General features: G+C 44.5%; 1 protein-coding gene across 1 annotated transcript in view; it reads left to right on the top strand.

Annotated features, from left to right (window-relative positions):
- Positions 1 to 14,888, top strand: part of LOC108507288 — a 36,429-nt gene that overhangs the window by 2,183 nt on the left and 19,358 nt on the right. Inside the window, exons 2-5 of the mRNA XM_017835137.1 lie at positions 4,428 to 4,587; positions 6,238 to 6,329; positions 7,369 to 7,601; positions 14,122 to 14,358. Of these exons, the coding sequence (XP_017690626.1) occupies positions 4,428 to 4,587; positions 6,238 to 6,329; positions 7,369 to 7,601; positions 14,122 to 14,358 (722 nt within the window). The remainder of the gene's footprint in view (positions 1 to 4,427; positions 4,588 to 6,237; positions 6,330 to 7,368; positions 7,602 to 14,121; positions 14,359 to 14,888) is intronic.

The following is a 14,888-nucleotide window of genomic DNA, read 5'->3' on the forward strand; positions in this document are numbered from 1 at the left end:
CAACGGGAAAGTTATGAAACTGCTGATTATCTCCTGGAGAGCCAGGAGCTTCCCAAGGTCAGGATGTGAACTTACGTAAACCAAAGGCGTTAAAAGTCGGCTCTTTTTTGTTCTTTTTCATGTCAGATGCTGTTGGATCTCACCTGCTGCCTGTGGTCTGGGTGGGACAAGCGGATGCAGCTGGGGAGGGTGCAGCCCCCACCCGGGGCCATCCTCCCCGCGCAGCCTCTCCCCAGCGCTGGGGCTCTGCCCGGGTGATCGCGGGCAAGTCCGTACCCTCGACGGATCCCTGAGCACCGACCTGCTGCTCTGCAGAGGCAGCAAACCCACCACAGCACCCTCTGAGGCCGGGGGACAAGAAGGAACATGCATAATCCTGCAGGTAAACTCCCTGTGTGGGGTGAGGAACTCCAGGAGAGATGGTGTGGCAGGAGGGGACACCGCTTGATGCCCCGGTCCTGGGTCCCCACTTTTCCCATAGAGACGTGACCTGCAGGCTCTGTGGCTTGGCAGAGATGAGCAGAGGGCAGCTTAGTTGGGGAGAGGAGAGAGGCTGAGCAGGGGAGATGGGTCTGTAGGAACATGGAGTAGAGGGAGGAGGATGCTCCTAGGAGAAGGAGATGGGGTGGGAAGGTGAACACAGTGTCAAGAGAGTTTTTGCTATGACTAATTTCTGATGGGTTGGGATGCTTGTTTTATAAATAATTTTCCTCCTTAATGGAGCACTGGAGTGATTTAGTTTTCTACTTCTTTTTTCTATCAGTAGGATCTGTAGAAAATGTATCAGCTGGTGTATATTTTCCTTGCTTTCCCCTGAAGTTCAATCAGAGTTTAGCTCCCTGGTTTCTGCCACAGGGCAGCAGCTTCCCCACTCCTCTCCCTCTTCCTCCTTGTGCTCCCACTCCACACCTTAGCCACTACCTGTCCCCAAGCCATCACTGCTGGCTTTGCTGTGGGCCCTGGAACTACTCATGCTGAGGCTGAGCTCTGCTTATGGCATCCTGCCATGTTTAATGGCCATGACTTGGGTTTGGTCCACACTGCCACCCCACCCTTGTCCCCTCCACATGGGCCATGACATGCCTGTGCCCCTGTGCATTGCCCTTCCTGGGCTCATGGGTGGTGGGTTTGGAGCCACTGAGCAGCCCCAGATGTGCAACAACCACACTCCCTCTTCCTTCTGCTACAGCTCCATCCATATAGTGGGTGTATATCACAGCTGGGGTTAATTTGTTTGGGTCAAGCAGTAGCACAGGGTCTCCTAAGTGGCTTCAGTTCTGCATGCAGTGTTCTGGTGGGGTCAGGAAACAGCTCAGGCAGTGCATGGTGGTTTCCATAATGAGGATCTCCTGATAAAATGCCACAGCTGAGGTGTATTTACACACTAGACAAAGTGGTGAGTGTTGTGATAAGCTGTTGTCAATGCCTGAGGTGCCTTGGTGAATATGATGGCTGGAACTGTTCCGGATGATTTTATCAGACTGGATTTCCAAGTGTTTAGCACCGACCAGCTCCTGCCAAAGTGCCTGGCACTGGAGCACCGAGCTGCCTTGGCAGCAAAGTGTTCAGGTGGATCAGGTTCAGTGCTCTGCCCTGGCTGGGAAGGGGAGATCTTCTGTAAGTCATCGCTGGGGCTGTAAAACAGATCTAGAGGCTGGAAGGTGAAATGAGGATAGCCCAAAAATGGGAACCAAGGATCTGGCCCTACATCTTTGAATGTGGCATCTTTGCTTTGTTTTTGCCAAATCCAGACTCTCTTCTTGTGTGCTTGTCTCAGTGCCTCTTCCTGGGCAGCCCCTTGCAAATCGTAAAGGGTCCTCCTCTTTTCCCCACCCAAAAAGTGCCATCTAAGAACAAGCCACAGGGTTTAATTTCACTTCTGAAGCAGCAGGTCCCTCCATGGCACTGCCTGCCTGCTCAGGGGACACTGATGTCCCAAACATACGGTTTAGTTTAGTACTTATTACAGTCCAACAGTTTTGCTGGGGTTGTGCAAACTATGTACTAAAACGAATCACTTTTCCTGGAGTAACATTTAAAAAAAAAAAAAAAAAAGTAGTTACATAAAGTTTAGCTCACATTAGTGCTCAGAGCCTTGGGCTGGGCAGCCAGCCCTGAGCTCTGCTCTGACTTGTCTGGTGCTTGCATAAATGAAGGCAATTCTGACCTCTGCTGTTGGCCCAAGGCATCACCAGGCTGCAAAAAATGCAGCACTCCCCGAAAAGATTGTATAATCTTGGATGGAGAGCTGCTCTTGGCATGCCCTGCCATCCCCAGCAGCACCTCTTGGCGCTCGTGGTTGGTGTTATAACACAGGTTACAAAACAGCGGGAGGTAAGTCTTGTTTGCAGTTGTGTGTCAGACAACCCTTCTCTGTTACTCATTCAGAAGGATAACATTAAGATTACTAAAATCCGACAGGGATTATAAACATGTTTTTTTCCCCCTAAACTAACAAAAACTTCAGAGTGTTTGTCAGGGAGGACAAGCAAATCCTGACCTCCAGCATTCTCCAGTGGTGCAGCAGGAGCCTGTGGATACTCCCTCATGTGGTTGTGAGTGTGTGTCCCCTTCATTCAACATGTAGCTGGACTGAGGGCAGCAACTAACATGGCTTGGGAAAGGGGGTGGTTATTCTTGCACTTGCAATTAATTATAGAACTGCTGAATGAGACATAAACTGCCCCTTTGCCATTTGATGGCAAGATATTGGGATGAGATGTAAATCATCATATCATAGAATAACGAAAGGATTGGTTTGGAAAGGATCTTAAAGTTCAGCTAGATCCTACCCCCTCCTATGGGCAGAGACACCTTTCACTATCCCAGGTTTCTCCAAGCCCTGTCCAACCTAGCTTTGAACACTTCCAGACATGGGCCAGCCACAACTTCTCTGGGCAACCTGTGCCAGGTCCTCACCACTCTCTGTGTAGAATTTCTTCCTAATATCTAGTCTTAACCTACTCTCTGCCAGTTTAAAGTCATTGCCCCTTGTTCTGTTACTACATGCCTTGTAAATAGTCTCTCTTCATCTTCCTTGAAGGCTCTCTTCAGGTACTGGAAGGCTGCAGATATAAAGCATGTCCTCATTTCACTCACTCCACTCAGTTCTCTGCAGTTTTTCTGTTGTAGGGAATGAAATCCTGCCAGGGGCAATCTGCTCCACCCCAGTTACACTCACAACCTATTGCCCTGTGTCTCTGGCATCTGGTCTTACAGATGCTTTCATAACCCAGCACGCGCTCTTACACTTGAGGAGTGGGGGAGTTTCTATGAACTGTCTCTCTCTCTCTCTGGGGCCATGTCTCCCTGTGTTCCATGGTGGCACTGCTGCCATAAGGGTTTTCTGGGGTCTCAGAGCAAGTTTAGTGCCATGGGCAGCATTGTGTTGGCCTCAGGGCAGGGTGATCTACATCCTGGAGATGTTTCTGCAGTCTTTGAAACACCGATATATTGTAGTGTTGTTCCTGTTTCTTTTTACCTGAATAATCAGCTTTTGGCAGGGTCTGGCTCATGAAAAGGTACTGGCAGTTCTGCCATATGGTGCTGGTGGATTCAAGCATAGTTAGGTTTTGTTCCCCAAGAAACAGTGAGTTCAGGATGGTGCATCACCACTCAAACTGTTGTGGCAGCCTGAAGGCAGGAGAAGGGTTAGGAGGTTTTGTTCCTACCTGATGGCTACATGAACCTGCTTAAAATCATTAGTTGAAGACTACTTTGATTTTGTGCCATCATGGATCTGGCATAATAGTTTTTATCATGGAATGGTTTGGGTTGGAAGGGACCTTAAAGATCCTCTAGTTCCACGCTCCTGCCATGGGCAGGGACACCTTCCACTGGAGCAGTGTTTGAGTGTTTGTCACTTTGGCTGCACTAGGACAGGTGTAATTTTATTTTAGCATGAGCATCATGGGTTGCTCTACAGACTGTGCAGCCTCCGTGGCACAGACACATATCAGGGACACTTGTGCATCCCATTGACACACAGGTAGTGGAGATCCTCCTTTTCACAAAGCTAAATCCAGTGTCTGCATCTCCTAGCTTAGAGGATCTGCCTGGTTTGGCAAGAGCAGTTTGGGAAGAGCTCTGTTTTCTCCAAGGACAAAGCTACCTAGAGGAGTGGGTTTTGTTTGGTGTTTGATGTTTGTCTCAGAGCTTCAAAGGCAAAATTCATATTTTTAAAATGTTCTTATCCTTGATCAGCTGTGCTGATCCCCCAAAGAGGGAGAATGCATGTGACAAAAATATATTAGAAGTACACTATTTTTTCCATTTGAAAAGGTTTCCACTATTGTTTTCATAGTAATTCAAAAACCTGTATTTTCTATTAAAAAAAAAGTGTGCTTGTTTTTTTGTACTCCAAATTCCTCTTCCGCTGATTTGAGCAGTCCCAAAATCATTATTCTTCCTTTTATTTTCCATTTCAGAAACCCCTGCTGGACACATTGCTGAGAACCTTCTCAAAGCCAAAGAAATAGCTCTCAATGACTCCCGTGTACCTGAGCAGCTCAGGAATTACTTACAAAAAGCTCTTGATGTTGCTCTTGGACTAGACCCTTACCTGGATGCAATGGCAACTTCTAAGAGGTACCGACTCTCCTTTGTAACCTTGTGCTTTTGTCTGGGAGTGTGAGAATCTGTTCTCAGATTTTCTGTCCAGAACATGCCATAAACAGGGGAGGAAGAAGAATGAGAGTTCTAACTGCACCCAAATATATAGCAAAGCGTGCATGGATGTGTGTGTCTGTGTGCACCTATGGCCTAGAGGAGAGGAGGTGAGAATAAGAAATCCTGAGTCTAAATTTTGGGAGATATTCTTCCAGCTGACTGTTAACTATGGCAATGACTTTGTTTGACCATATCCTGGGGAACACCAGCACACCAGCTTCCTGCTGGAAGGCTGAAAGAGCGAGCCCCTCAATCAAATTGGTGCTGGGATAAATAAAGAATAAGGAAAACCTGCACCTCTGGATCCGCCCTCTAATAACAGCCTTTATATGCAGCTTTTATCTCCAAGCACTCAACAAACATTAATTAATCTGCTAACTAAATTACTCTAGTAACTAAACTAATTAATTAAACTAATTTAAGGTATCATTAATTCAGAAGTCCAACTGATACCCTCATTATTCTTTTCTGAGCTACAGTATATTACCTAGCCATGTGGGGTCTGCTAAACAATTCCCATTTATCAGTGCACGTTTTGATATGTGGAAAAAGCCAGTTCTGTCTAAAATTGACAATGTGTAAACTGTTCCAGGCTGTGGATTATGGGAAAGCTGAGTGTTCGTTCTGTTGCTGAAATAATAGCTGATAGTTGTTTGACTTACACTTGCTGTAGGATAATAGCTATACATTATCTTATTAAAGTTGTTAAAGCATTTGTGAGGGGCAGAAAAGAGGTTATATGAAATGTTCTACTCTTTAAGTCTTGGATTATCTGAGTGTGGCTGACACGGGTTATGAATTCTTTCTCATTTTACTGAGGAGTAGGGAGGGGGAAGCTGGAGGAAAAAAAAAAAGCTGAAAATGTCTCTAAATTCTGGCCTGCAGAATAATCACCATCCATTTCTGATGGTTGCTTTCTTTAGATAGGGTAATCAAACCTGTCTGGAGGCTATGGACTTCTTCCAGTCATCTGTTGCCTTCCCTATGTAATAGGTAGCATCTCACTTCATCCAGATACATTGTCAGAGGCCTGGCTTCTGTAAAATAGCATCTGGAGACACCCTGTTTTCTCAGTAGTTTGTGTGGAAAACCATGTTTTTCCCATCTTGCAAAACAATTTAGATTTTACATCTTCTACCCTATTCTGCAATGAAACCTCTTTTTTTTTTGGCTGAAACAAAAATAATCATTGTAGAACTCAACAAAACCTGGCCAGGGTAACTAGGGTAATTTACTCCAAACCAGCAGACTGATAGAGACCTGTCTAGGACTGGCTGGAAATGGGAAGAATCTGAGATTGAACAGTGGGGAATGCTTTCCTTTGGTCCCATAACCTCTTCTTCCCAAGTCCCTATGGCTGGGGTGGCTGCCAGCATTGAGATGGGCTTATTGCCAAGCCAGGTCCTCTTAGGACTGGAATTTAGGATATTTGTAATGCTTCTGGGCTAATTTTTCATGGCCATGCACAGCTAGAGCTTTTCCAGGCATTCCCTTTTAGTTGCTGCTTTTTATGCAGGACTCTCAGATTTCAGTTGTTACCGTAATGTTGAAATTTATTTCTTTTTCCAGAAAAACTTCACCTGATCACATCCCAGGGGATGCTGAAGGAGCTGGAAGCAGAGTTAGGCTGCAGGAAGCACGTACCTCTGGCTCACTGAATGGCAAGTTGGTCAACTGAGAGGATAAAATTGCACCAGATTGGTGTAAAGGTTATCAGTGACATTGATGCTATAATTCTTTACTTTGTCTAGAGTGAGGAGAGGTTGAATGCCATGCAAATGCTCAGAAAATATGGGAAATGGCTAAAAAATAAAGATATGAACCTCCTGTAGGCTTTGATCTTCCTTTGGCATGAGTTTTCCCTGTCTCACTCCTCCTTGCCCTTGTACTCACGCACACGTGTCCACGCACACGCTTGTGAGTGCTTTAATTCACAGTGCCAGCCCCATCTCTTAGTGAGCAGCAAAAAGATCATTACTCTTGTTGGAAGGGAAAGGAAGGGAAAAATCATTTTGGTTGGGTTTGGAGGTGTCTGTCAGGGGTCTATGTGCTTTTTGTGGTGAAGGTGGCCTGTGGCCAAGCACTTGTACCTTTACAAGTAGCAATACCCAGGCTTGTATCCCCATACAAAGCCTATTACACTGAATCTCTTCCCAGATTCATTCTTCCCAGATGTTCCCATCTTTGGACTAATATATCATCCCAGTGAAGTACTCTTATAATGTATTACACTAATACATTGTTCGAAGGACACCACTGATGATAAATTTCTTAAATGATGGTGCTGTCTGGGGATAATGACTCTAAGAGCAAATGCAAGGTAATGTAGTGATTTTTTTTTTTTTTTAACTGGATTCCAGAAAGAATATGGAGCCATCTCAAAGCCATTTTCATATGGGGGGAATGTTAAAATATGCAATATTTCAAGCACTATTTAACAAGCACTTGAACAATAGCAGCATTAATGATAAAGGTTCTACATTTAAAACCAGTCCCTTTATTCTGTTGTCTTTTAGCTGCATTTTAGATGAAATTTTGTCAGATTCTGTTGTTAAACCCTTACTTGAGAGTGTTTTAAGATTAGGGTTTTTTTTTTCATTTTTAATGATCACTTAAAAGGCACATCTAATTTTCATTGTTAACAGGGTACCCTCTTTCCTACGGTTTTACTTTTAATTTTTATTTCTTGTCTTTCCACAGGCCAAATTTTTAGGATGTTTGTTCATATGATCAGAGCCAGGAAGATTTTATTAATTGGCAAGCTTAAAGGTTACAGTATCCTTGCTATCGCAGAGGAATTGCCAGACGATGGCAAAATTTTTGCATGTGCAGAAGCGCCTTATCTGGGAGTGAACAGCCAGGAAGCATTTGATTATTCTTCAGATGGCAAAAAGATAAGCATGCGAGTGGGACCAGTGGCAGACACCTTGGAGGTAAAGTCAGTTTGGAAGGGGAGTTTGGGAGCTCTTGCGCAGGGCACGTTAAATCATTTCGGGTAGGTTCTATTTCCTGCACGCAAAAAGCTGGATGGTGGCCCTGGTTTGCTCGCAACTATGTGATCATGTGGTTGCACTGACGTTATTTCTTGTTCACAGTGTATGATGGGACAGCTCTATCATACAGGATAGTTTTTTATTTTTCTTTTTAACTAAAATCCTGCAGCTTTTTGATCAGAGGAATCACGAGCTCTCAATGTAGGTCGATAGGCTTCAATGACAGTTTTACTTCATGTCGGTTGTTTCGGATCTCTAATTCCAAATGTAACAAACAGGAAGAGTGTGTCTGTACCCCGCTGAGCCAGCTCTTGAGAAAGACAGCTTGCTCCCAATGTTCACAAGAATCAGGAAAGTCTTGGAGAAGTTTCTAATTCAGCCACAACTTCTCATTATTTTCCTCCACTGCAAGCTCTGTGGGAAATTAACCCCCAATTTCTCACTTCCAGAGCAATGTGATGAGCTTAACACAAATAAGGCATTAGCTGTATTTGTTTCATTCTGACTAGTGACTTTGTCCCAAGAAAGAGAAAAGCTTATGATTGCCAGCAACTCACATTTAATTCCCATTTGATTCTATTTTCAATCTGGTTGTGTCAGTGTGAGCTTGATTGTAACTTTACTTGCATTAACAGGTACCATATTTATTTCTAAAATGAAATGGCCAGGAGCTTTCTGACCTTTGGCTTTTATGACCTCCAAGTTTGATAAGAAAGAAACAAGGAGCTTTGCCAAGTATATGAATAACGAAATGTTACAGATCACCTGCAATGTGCAGCATTTAAAATCCCAGCTCCCTGCAGTGAGTGTGAAATTAATTGAATTGCTGTTGCTCTCTAGTGCCCATTCTGTGCAACTGACTTACTGTGACTGAATTAAAATATCTAGAGGCAGGCAGAATACATGCTGTGTAGAGATTAAAGAAGGGAGCAAAGACATGAAAATTAAATCCTTAAAACAGAATGTTGCAATTGATTTTATATCCTCCAATTGCAACATGAAGGCACATCCTGACCCTGGTTCTGCAGGTGCTCAGGACTTCAAATACCTCTCAGAGCTCTTGGGAACAGAGATTCTTGTGTTTGGCAGGAGAGATCCCAGCATGGGGACACCTCTCTGTGCAGGATTTCTGCACTGGACTCTGAACTTTTTTTGCTCAGTGTGGCAGATGTTTTGTCATTGGTATCAGGACAATGAGGATTGTCCTACAGGTCGAATCCACAGTGGCTGTAAATGCTGAAGCAATGAATGTGGTGGCCTCTCTGGCACCTTGGCATTCTGGGCTTCTTGAGGTTTGCCTGGTTGGAGTTGGGCAGCCACGCGGGAACACAGCTGGATGTGCAGAAGAGGCCCAGGCTGTGAACAGTGTGCTGCCTTTTCCCTCCCAGACGGCTGCTTTAGGTTGGAGACGCAGCAGGCTTCTTCTCCTGCCCCATGGACATGCTGAAGGGCAGGAGGACAAGGCAGTCACAGGTGGGAGGTGGGTGAGGGATGGCACCTCTCACAGCTCAGCTTCACGGAGGAGTTGGAGAACAACATTTCTCACCCTCATGGTCTGCAGGGAGGCTGGTCTAGAGCAGAGCTGGCTAGTGTTTGTTGAAGAGCACCATGAGAGTCTGAAGAGCTGGAACAAGCTCTGGCAAGGATTGTCTTTGTTGCCTATGGTGTCTGCAGCCCGAGGTTTCATTCTTGTCCCTTTGGAGAAATTAGAGAGCAGAGGTGGTCGCCCACCACTTGCTCTTTGGAGGTGTCTGATGCAGTTTTCTTGCTGTGGTGATGATGGCTGAGTTTTGCTTCCAATCTGAGTGCAACAGGGCAGGATCTCTGCTTATCTGCTGCTCCTCAAATTTTCACAGTGTTAAGGCAGCACATCAGTCCATAACAGCACCTTGACCAGGCTCTCTGAAGATGAAGAACATCTCTCTTGATGCTCCTTTGTCTTATCCCACATCAGTGGAGGAGTCAGCCAGTTCCCCTGCCTCCTGTCCCAAATCACAGCCAGCTGCAAAATATTGGAGATTTTGACCAGTCAAGGGATGCTAAGTATCAGACAGGAACCACAGAGCTCAAGTAGACAGTAGGGTTCTTTTGGCACCTGAGAGTACAATGATTAAAACCCACCTTTCCCACATGTGAGGGATAGATACTGCTGAGCTAAGTGAGGTCTCCACCAAAGTGTGTATCTCACATACACAACGACACAAGCCTCTGTGCCCAATGGCCTCAATAATTTCTACATAATGTTTTGAAATGTGGACTGAGGGGAAATTTTCCTTGGGTTCAGTCTCAGGTACTGGTGCTCTTAGTGGGAATTAGCTACCCTTTCAGTGTGTGCTGGGCCAGCATTTAAAAGCATTTCCCAACAAGGTCCTTAAGTCTAAACTCTGTTGTGCTATGCCTGGATAATGTGCCTTGCCATGCATCCGCAGCCAGCAAGAGCCTGATCCTGCACAAAGAGCTTCCTTCGATCCCCAGTGGACTTTTCCTTGAACAATGGCTGCAGGATTGAGTCCGGACAGAATGCAAACTACCAGGAAATTTTTCCCATCCATGATTTTGATCCTTCCATTTTAAATTGAAAATGTACCACAAAAAATAACACCGTGTTTGCAGCCGATTCTGCTGATTGCAGGGCGTTGTGTAAGCATGTCGGGGGTTGCTTTCTTCTTTTTTCCCTCCTTTTAGCAGACAGAATAGGTGAAGAGGTTGAACTGCAGATCTCATTTCTCCTGTTTTGCTGCTTGTGAAGTCTGCCAACAGAATCCACCTTGACAAAGTCAAGGACTCTGCGTTTAATGTTGAACTGAGTGAATAAATTATGCATGAAATTGTGTCGGAGTCTCTAGTGTGCTCTAGAATTGCTCCTTTTGATATGAAAGGTTAATTCAGAAAGGAGTCCAAAATAGCTGGAAATTGTGGGGATAAGTGGATAGTATTCACTGTTGTGAGCTGTTATTACTAGAAATTGCATTCCCTCTCTGGCTTCCCTAGAGATTTCGCCTTGCCGGTGAATATAAACTGTACTCAATAGAATAGCATTTAGGAGTAACAAGAGTGTATGTCCACACACAGTAAAATATTCTAATGGTGTTTTAAAAGGAAGCTGTACTTTTTCATGTATTCTGTGTGCCCTAAGGATGGATTGCTATTACATTTAGGTCAAGAACAAGGCATAGGGAAGGTAATAAGTTTTGAGTACATCTTTATTACAAATATGCTGACTGTATGATCCATATCAAAGGAACTGGGCAGTCATTTTTTTCCTGATTGAGTTTGTATGTGCCTTATGTTGTCTCTGAGAAGGACTCCAATCAGGTTTTCTCTGAGCTTTGGCAGAAGATTCATTCATGTTTTTATTCAGGATGTCCTCTCCCTGGTCTTCTGCTGTATCCATCAGCAGTGCTGCTGTGCCCTTTCTCATGGTCTCTTTTGGTGTATCTCCTCTATGGAATGCAGTGTTACTCTTTTTTTAATCCAAAAGGAAGTTAATGACTCACTGTAATCAAAAGCATTAATTTTAGCCAAGTTTGCTCTGAATTAAAACTCTTATTGCCATCTGTTACCATCTACGATGACTCTATAGCAAGGAGCAGGGATTGCACTGTAAACACTCAGGAAATTAGTTTCAGCAGGATATTTTGCAGGCAGATTATTTCCTTCTGGATCTCATCTTTCCTCGCAGTTGGAGTCGTCTGGGTTCTGCCTCTCTCCAAGCAAAGGACAATGGAATCTCCAGCTTGCTGTGAGGTCCCAGGCAGGGCCTGGCCCAGACTGTGCTGGGAGGGCAAGGGCTGTCAATCCATCATCTTAAACCCCCTCATCCATATGGGACAGCAGGGAGTTGTCCTTTTCATCACTGCACCCATCTTTCCAGTGCCTGGCTCTGCAGTCAGAGCTACCAGTAGAGCAGTTTTTTACCTTTCTGGCTGTCTGGGTTCAGCAGCAGGTGCTGCCAGTGAGGAAACCCTCTCCAGTGTGGGGCCCTGGCCACAGTTACCACCTGTCTGAGTGATCCCTGCTCTGCTAGCCAAGGAGCTCCAGGAAACAGAGGACTTTCCCCTTCCTGTGGCTGTTTCCCTCCCGCTCTAGAGGCAAAGCTGGTTCAAGGACTTCCATGGATTCCTCTTAGAGTCCTGGAACTGTTTCCAGCTAAATATGGAAAACTCAGCAGCAATTTTGAAGCTGTGGAAACAAGAAGCTCAAATGATGGCAGGTCCCAGCACAAACTCAGGCAGTTCCTTACAGGTGTCAGATACTGGGTATTTAGAAGAAATGAAAGGTGCCCAAGTGACCCTCGTGGTTGGTCATTCAGGACTTGACGAACTGGCAGAAGAGAAATGCCTTAGAAACCGTGGCCTTGCACACCCAGGCAGGGCAAGGACAAGGCAGGCGTGTGCTGGATACATATCCAACCCAGGTACCCTCAGGGGATGGAAGCTGTGGAGTTAAAAGGTGGTTTATCTGTATCAGAAGACAGATAAGAAGGAGATAAGCTGTCAGCAGGTAGGCAGTATGGAAGGAGGGTTGATATGAGAAGTCCAGCTAATATCCAAAGAGCTACACAACTCCATATGGACCTAATGAAGCCAATGCATAAAAGTGAGATTCTTTTTCATTAGGGAGCCATACCACGGAGCAGTAGTAACATATGTTCAGCAATGGTCACATCTGCTTCTGAATGTCTGCCCCCCACCTCCTCCACCCAGGAAGGTTACAAGTCAGAAAGTAGTGATAAGTCACGATAATTACTCGAGTTTGGCTTTGGCTCTTCTCCCTGGGGAATGAGACCTCTAATCTCTCTTCCTGATGAGCTCCTTGACCCAGCTTTCATCTTCTGACCCTTCCTGAAGCATCTACATTGGACAGACTGACTGAGGTGCAACCTGATAGAAGATGGTCTTCCACAGTAGCAAAAATGTTCCTGCTGCTTTCCCCCACTATGGCTCAAGAGGGAACCAGGGCAAAATTTTCTTACTGGTAGTGAAATGAAAAGATGAATCCCAGGAAACCAGATGTCCCAGTTTCTGCTACATTTATTATGAACCAGCATATATTTGGCCTTAAGGTCTTCTTTTATTATGATGTTGCATCAAAAGGTGTCCTAAATGTGGACTCATGAATGCTTTTGGCAGAGTTTCTCTGCTGTTAAGTATCTGCAGTTAAATGTGACTATCCAAGCTTAATTCCCTCACCACTAACCAGCTCACAATGACACCAGTTTGCACAATAAAGGAACTCAGAGCTTCCACGATCCACTTCCTGCTATTTTCTTGTCTGAACCACACACTCCCCACCCCAGAAAGGCTCCTGAAATCTCTGTTTGGGAACCATCAACCTCACTCCCCAAAACAAACCAGTCTTTGCATTCTGTTGCCATTTGTTATTGATGCTTCTGCTGGTACCTCTGAGGGGATCACTCATCACTCCTTGTGTGCAATGTCTCCAAACACAAAAGGGAAATCTGGATGCAAAAAGTACCGTTAAAAGTTGTGATAGAAACAGTGAGTTCTGGAAAACATAATTGTTTCTCTTTTCACTTGAAATGCCAAGACTTGAAAGCATTTCTGCTTGCCGAGATAGGTGGATGAGCTGTTGTTTCATTGCAACGCACACAGATGCAGTTAAATAGTCCCAGATGGAATCTGAAATATTCCATAGCAGCCTCTTGGGCAGCAAGTGCATTAACTGCCACAGGAGAAGGCTGTAAAGGCTCCCATCTGGTCATCCATCAACACTTTTATACATTATCATCAGCAGCCTGCTTGGAGGGAAGGTGTGCCACATTTCTGAAAATCCAATTAGATGATAGCAGTCAGTTCTCTTTTATCCTCTCTGTTGCTGAGCCATCCAAAGCATTTTTTTAGATTAAAGAAACATCATTTTCCTTCATAGGGTCTGTGCTGCTTTATCTCTGTTGTGACCTGTTCTTTTATGTGCTTTATAATTCTATTATTAATTAGGATTTCAACCCTTTTCCTGCTACTGAAGTGGGACTCACTAGTTTGCAATTCCCAGATCTGCTTTATGCCTCTTTTTTCACTGGAGTGATATAATTGCCACTCTTCAATTTGTTGATAGTTACTCTTTTGAGAAGAGATAGGTTACTGTGGCCTGTCAGTGGAAGGGTTTGATGCCAGCCCTTTCCCTTACCCTGCTGGATCAATTTGCTTTGACTTGAGGTATGCAGATGTTTCTGTTGTGACTCTCAACACCTCAAGCTGGGATGAGACATCCTCTTTTATATCCCGATTTTCTTTGAGAAGTTCAGGGATTTGTTGCTGTGGAATTGTTTGCAAAGCATGGAAAAACTCCCAAGATCTCCAGAAGTAATTCTAACAGTGTTGCTTTAAAAGAAAAAATTTCCCTCTGGTTTGGGCTTTATATAAAGGATATTTTAATGGCAAGACTTTAACTTTCGGGTAAATAATTAGTGTTTTCTCCAACATAATTTTTTTTCCAGGCATTACATGCTGAGGATGAGCACTTTGATATAGTCTTTATTGATGCTGATCAAAGGAATGCTGTTCACTACTACAGCTTTGTCATGGATAACCACTTGCTGAGAATGGATGCAGTGATCTGTGTAGAGAATACACTCATGAAAGGACAAGTCTACCTGGAGAATGTATCAGATGAAAATGTACTAGCTGTCAGAAAATTAAATTCAGTGATTAATTCAGATCCTCGTGTTGAGCAGGTTAGTGCAATGCCATTGGTTAAGGTGCCCGTGGTGCTGTATCTATGGATTTTGCAAAGCACTCTTCAAAATGTTTCTTTTGTTGGTGCCATTATCCAGAGGACCTAAAATGAACTCAGATTTTATTGTCATTCACCTCACTTGAGCTCTAGGTATGAGTTTCTATATTCAGGGACAGTCCCTACTCTGTCTACATCTTACAGAGTGTTAAAGGCAAGATAAAAGGGGAGCACTTAGGAGTGAATAATCAGCTCTACAGCACAGCCAAGGAACCGCCGCTCTGCTTTAAAGGCTCTGGGGGCTGTAGGGCACCACCAGCACAACAGGAGTCAACATAGTCCTACTCCAGCAGGAAAGAAAAAAAAAAAAAGAAGTAATAGGATGCACAAACAATATACTGTGGTTTCAGAGGCACTATTAAACACATATCCTTCAGGGCTTTAAAAGCAGGTGTGAGTGGTGCTACCCCGGTACAGCAGCCACCAGCCCACCCTCATTCCGTGGCTGCACTGGGATGGCTGGATCCCTGT

The sequence above is a fragment of the Lepidothrix coronata genome, unplaced genomic scaffold (assembly GCF_001604755.1).
Source record: "Lepidothrix coronata isolate B3197 unplaced genomic scaffold, Lepidothrix_coronata-1.0 Scaffold249, whole genome shotgun sequence".
NCBI classification, from domain to species: Eukaryota; Metazoa; Chordata; class Aves; order Passeriformes; family Pipridae; genus Lepidothrix; species Lepidothrix coronata.